Raw genomic sequence first — 6,000 nt, forward strand, 5'->3', positions numbered from 1 at the left:
GTAGACTGCAGAAAATTTTCCTAGGCTTGTATTTTCTGCAAGTATACCATCTTCAGGAGTCTCATCCTAATTGTTAATTGAAGTTTTACAACCGTGGGAAGTTACTGAGCTCCAAAGCAGCGAACCGATCTGATATACGTTATATGGTTTTGCAACATTTATACATTTCTTATAGAAACCTGTTGAGCCTCTTAACATTGACCTTCTCTTTTTCCGATGCAAAATAGCTATCTCTAAAATCATTACCATCACTGTTTCAAGTGCTGTGTGAGAATAATGAGAATAATTTGTGTTCACATCCTATTTTAGAGGTAAAATGGGCCAATGCATGCAAAACGGCCACTGCCTGTCCATAAGTTCTCTAGCTGTCCACCGGCTTCCAAAAATGTAGGCAATCTGAAGACGAAAAACAATATTTTTACAACTTGTAATAAAGAACATGGCAAGTTTTGTCACAACCACGGAGCTGGTACCCAATGCGCACCGCCTCCCTTCCTCCGCCCTCCTCCTCCGTTCTCCACTAGCTACGCCACTGCAATACACCGTGAACAACGTCTGTCTTACCTCCAGATTGGTTCTTCGCAAAGTTCTCTGAATGTCATAAAAATAAAACCCTGGGACACGAGTAAAATCAAGACAGTTACACTAAACATAACACGTCAGTTCCACGGTTACTATGAAGTACAAAGAGTGTACTTCAGCATGACAACGCTCACGATTTATTACACAATTTTCCCCACCGCTTTCTGTGCATATCATATGACCGCTTTCTACTCTGCGGTTAAACTGGACAAACTCATCATCGACTCGAAACGTGTGAGAAAACGTCATTTGCCTACTGATCTAACTGTTACTTGCACGAACCAGTAGCACTGAACAGAGTATGTGAATCGGAAGAGTGTAGCACCTAGCCCTTCACAGAAACATGAAATACCTCTCCGATTAATAGAGAACTTTGATCGTTTGTTTATGAAACATTCGTCAGGCATGGTATCTACAGGGTGTTACAAAAACGAACGGCCAAACTTTCAGGAAACATTCCTCACACACAAATAAAGAAAAGATGTTATGTGGACATGTGTCCGGAAACGCTTAATTTCCATGTTAGAGCTAATTTTAGTTTCGTTCCATCACCTACGCTCAATGGAGCACGTTATCATGTTTTCATACGGGATACTCTACCTGTGCTGCTAGAACATATGCCTTTACAAGTACGACACAACATGTGGTTCATGCACGATGGAGCTCCTGCACATTTCAGTCGAAGAGTTCGTACGCTTCTCAACAACAAATTCGGTGAACGATGGATTGGTTGAGGCAGACCAATTCCATGGCCTCCACGCTCTCCTGACTTCAACCCTCTTGACTTTCATTTATGGGGGCATTTGAAAGCTCTTGTCTACGCAACCCCGGTACCGAATGTAGAGACTCTTCGTGCTCGTATTGTGGACGGCTGTGATGCAATACACCACTCTCCACGGCTCGATCAGCGCATCAGGGATTCCATGCGACGGAGGGTGGTTGCATGTATCCTCGCTAACGGAGCACATTTTGAACATTTCCTGTAACAGTGTTTAAAGTCTCGCTGGTACGTTCTGTTGCTGTGTGTTTCTTTCCATGATTAATGTGATTTGAAGAGAAGTAATAAAATGAGCTATAACATGGAAAGTAAGCGTTTCCGGACACATGTGCACAAAACATACACTCCTGGAAATTGTAATAAGAACACCGTCAATTCATTGTCCCAGGAAGGGGAAACTTTATTGACACATTCCTGGGGTGAGATACATCACATGATCACACTGACAGAACTACAGGCACATAGACACAGGCAACAGAGCATGCACAATGTCGGCACTAGTACAGTGTATATCCACCTTTCGCAGCAATGCAGGCTGCTATTCTCCCATGGAGACGATCGTAGAGATGCTGGATGTAGTCCTGTGGAACGGCTTCCCATGCCATTTCCACCTGGCGCCTCAGTTGGACCAGCGTTCGTGCTGGACGTGCAGACCGCGTGAGACGACGCTTCATCCAGTCCCAAACATGCTCAATGGGGGACAGATCCGGAGATCTTGCTGGCCAGGGTAGTTGACTTACACCTTCTAGAGCACATTGGGTGGCACGGGATACATGCGGACGTGCATTGTCCTGTTGGAACAGCAAGTTCCCTTGCCGGTCTAGGAATGGTAGAACGATGGGTTCGATGACGGTTTGGATGTACCGTGCACTATTCAGTGTCCCCTCGACGATCACCAGAGGTGTACGGCCAGTGTAGGAGATCGCTCCCCACACCATGATGCCGGGTGTTGGCCCTGTGTGCCTCGGTCGTATGCAGTCCTGATTGTGGCGCTCACCTGCACCGCGCCACACACGCATACGACCATCATTGGCACCAAGGCAGAAGCGACTCTCATCGCTGAAGACGACACGCCTCCATTCGTCCCTCCATTCACGCCTATCGCGACACCACTGGAGGCGGGCTGCACGATGTTGGGGCGTGAGCGGAAGACGGCCTAACGGTGTGCGGTTGCGAATGGTCCTCGCCGATACCCCAGGAGCAACAGTGTCCCTAATTTGCTGGGAAGTGGCGGTGCGGTCCCCTACGGGACTGCGTAGGATCCTACGGTCTTGGCGTGCATCCGTGCGTCGCTGCGGTCCGGTCCCAGGTCGACGGGCACGTGCACCTTCCGCCGACCACTGGCGACAACATTGATGTACTGTGGAGACCTCACGCCCCACGTGTTGAGCAATTCGGCGGTACGTCCACCCGGCCTCCCGCATGCCCACTATACGCCCTCGCTCAAAGTCCGTCAACTGCACATACGGTTCACGTCCACGCTGTCGCGGCATGCTACCAGTGTTAAAGACTGAGATGGAGCTCCGTATGCCACGGCAAACTGGCTGACACTGACGGCGGCGGTGCACAAATGCTGCGCAGCTAGCGCCATTCGACGGGCAACACCGCGGTTGCTGGTGTGTCCGCTGTGCCGTGCGTGTGATCATTGCTTGTACAGCCCTCTCGCAGTGTCCGGAGCAAGTATGGTGGGTCTGACACACCGGTGTCAATGTGTTCTTTTTTCCATTTCCAGGAGTGTATTTTCTTTCTTTGTGTGTGAGGAATGTTTTCTGAAAGTTTGGCCGTACATTTTTGTAACACCCTGTATAATGCGCTTATGCGATTATTGATTCACAGCCGGCCGCAGTGGTCTCGCGGTTAAGGCGCTCAGTCCGGAACCGCGTGACTGCTACGGTCGCAGGTTCGAATCCTGCCTCGAGCATGAATGTGTGTGATGTCCTTATGTTAGTTAGGTTTAAGTAGTTCTAAGTTCTAGGGGACTGATGACCATAGATGTTAAGTCCCATAGTGCTCAGAGCCATTTGAACCATTTTTGAATTGATTCACATTGCTGTAATTCTTTATCTTGATTTATTTGATGTGGCTGCGCGAAACGACAAATATTCGATGGGATTTTGCTATTACCAGAATCCATGATGTACAAAACTTCACCTGCTACATTTTCATTACTGTCCAAATACCCACAGTGCAATTTTTTACGTTCTGTCCTTCACTGAATTAGTAGATGGATGGTACAGTACGTAATTTAGAATTACACGAAGTCTTGTGACAGCTATCAATTATCGCTGGTCTAGAGCCCTTTATACATTAGCCTAACACGAGCGCTAAAAGGGCGCCTGTAATGTGACGCAATACTTATCACTCAGGAATTCTTATTAATAACATGTTATGAGTTATTCTGATTGGACTTTATGTTTGATATAACTTACCAACTGAAATCGTGCCACAGTTGTTCTCACAAGTACTCCCAACTGTCTGAAGACGACCGTTTAGTAATATTTACATTGTTCTAGATGTGTGAAGCGTAATGAGATTGCGTCTGGAAATAAAATTAAAAAATGTTTTCTAAGCACAACAGTCATGTCTGTCTCCAGTACAAGGATAAGGTCGCACTTCATAAAGCAGTATAAATTGTTGCAAATGTAAGCAACAGTAAGTCAGTTCCTAGAAACAGAATTTGAACTTTTTTAGTAATTGGTTGCGGTGGTCATGTTTGAAGTGATCGCTGTCTCAAAAACCTTCGGGTACCAGTAATGCTGGTCCCTATTTTGACTGGACCAGAGGTGGGATTCTTCCTACACGTCGGTCAGGGTACCTGTAGATGTCGTATATAGCGGAAACCGGTTGCTCAGTAAAATAACAATTGGGAAATTTAGACGGCTGAAAAGTGTTTTGATTTGACATTCTGTTCTGAAATGTCGAGGTCCCGCAACCATCTGTAAAAAGATGGGCATACAAATAATTAATAATAAGGTCGGTACGTATGCGAATGCAAAAGAAATAAACAACTTACAGTAACTTGGTGTGAACAGAAACTGGGAAGTGAATGACTTTGCAGGTTGGGGACGACGCTGTGAGCAGCGACAGCAGTGAAGTACCAGAGAAACCTAGCCGGGACTTCATCTCCGCTGCGGATCCGTACGCACAAGACAGCGAAGAATTGGAGGACGCAGATGAGCCTCCGATTTTCTTCCAGTGGTTGCAGCCTAGCAGGAGTGAAGCTTCTGTTCAGGCGTTTATAGAGCGCCTGCAGAACTCTGCGAATACTGACATATCTGTGCGTCCACAGCCCTCAGGGAACGACTCTTCCCCTTGCAGTTGTGAACAAAGTACCGAACGGGAAGTTCCGGAGATCGCCGAAGTGCCTGTTAAACCACTGTCAGCGTTTGCAATAGCTACTATTGTAATTCCCATTTTAATAATTCTCGCACTTGCTGTGTGGTATGCCAGTAAACGCTACATAATTCGCTACTGGCATGTGATACAAGTCCTGTCACATTTGGAGGTAACTAACGTCTTCGAACGACTTCAGAACATGCAGGAAATGGAACAAGGACCTGTCACTTCTTCACTCTAAGTGATTAAAAAAGTTTTCTTTTACTTGTCATTACCTCATAAGAATGCATAAGCCGTGTGAATTAAAAAATAGAAAGAATAAATATCGTTATGTACTAACATCACTGAATATGATAATAAGTGAGGTGTACTACTGCTTGTATCAATTTTAGCTCTGTAGAATGATTTTCATTTATTATTAATAAAGAATCTGAATAATTCAGAACTCTTGTGTCTATACTCAGCTACAGCCACGACTTGCCATGTAGGGTTTATTGTCACACATACCGATCTTATTTATTTATTTAACCTGATCAGAACACAAATTTCAGGCTCTGGACCAGTGTCTTAAATATATAGTAAACTTTACATCATTGTTACTTGATAATAATTTTATTACGATAAATAGTAATAAAAGGTAAAATAGAATTTCAAATATTTTGAAGCAATATTTGTGCGTAACTAATGACAAAGTGAAGTGATACTAGCTGTACTATTACTACTACTACTACCACCGTGCTGCTGCTAACAATAACAATAATAGTAATAACGATAGTAACAAGTAACATCGTATTTATGGATGTACAAAACCGATATTTAATGACACTGAGTGAGGTGAAGCAGGGAATACTAGACAGACTGCACCAGCACCAGCTAGATGCTCATTGTAGTCTGCATAGATGTGCCGTCTAGGCATTAAAAGTTTTTTACTTAAAAAGTTTTTATTTAATAAATCATAACAGTCTTTTGAAGTCATCGAGTTCTCTAGTATACTGGAGGAGATCATTCAAGAATCGGCTCCTTGCTACTGACTAACAACAATATTCTAAATTTAGATTCAACGTCCGACTTAACAAATTATCTTTCAGTGAGTTTTTACTTAGTAGGTCTTTTGTCAAGCACATAATTATTCAAAGTCTTTCGCTGAACAAACTTTGCAGTCAATTAATATTTCCTGAACGGCATCATCTTCATAAAGACCGTACAGCCACACCAATCTTTCATTTACCACCAACTGAAAATGTTATCAACAGTCAGACGTAAAAATGTACAGAGTGTACAGAGTTAACTATATTTACTCACAG

General features: G+C 44.1%; 1 protein-coding gene across 1 annotated transcript in view; it reads left to right on the forward strand.

The window, feature by feature from the left end:
* LOC126299098 (uncharacterized) overlaps positions 1-5,080 on the forward strand; it is a 63,934-nt gene extending 58,854 nt beyond the window's left edge. Inside the window, exon 2 of the mRNA XM_049990772.1 lies at positions 4,419-5,080. Coding sequence (XP_049846729.1) covers positions 4,419-4,937 — 519 coding nt within the window. The 3' untranslated portion in view covers positions 4,938-5,080. The remainder of the gene's footprint in view (positions 1-4,418) is intronic.
* The last annotated feature ends 920 nt before the right edge of the window (positions 5,081-6,000 follow it).

The sequence above is a fragment of the Schistocerca gregaria genome, chromosome X (genome assembly GCF_023897955.1).
Source record: "Schistocerca gregaria isolate iqSchGreg1 chromosome X, iqSchGreg1.2, whole genome shotgun sequence".
Lineage (NCBI taxonomy): Eukaryota > Metazoa > Arthropoda > Insecta > Orthoptera > Acrididae > Schistocerca > Schistocerca gregaria.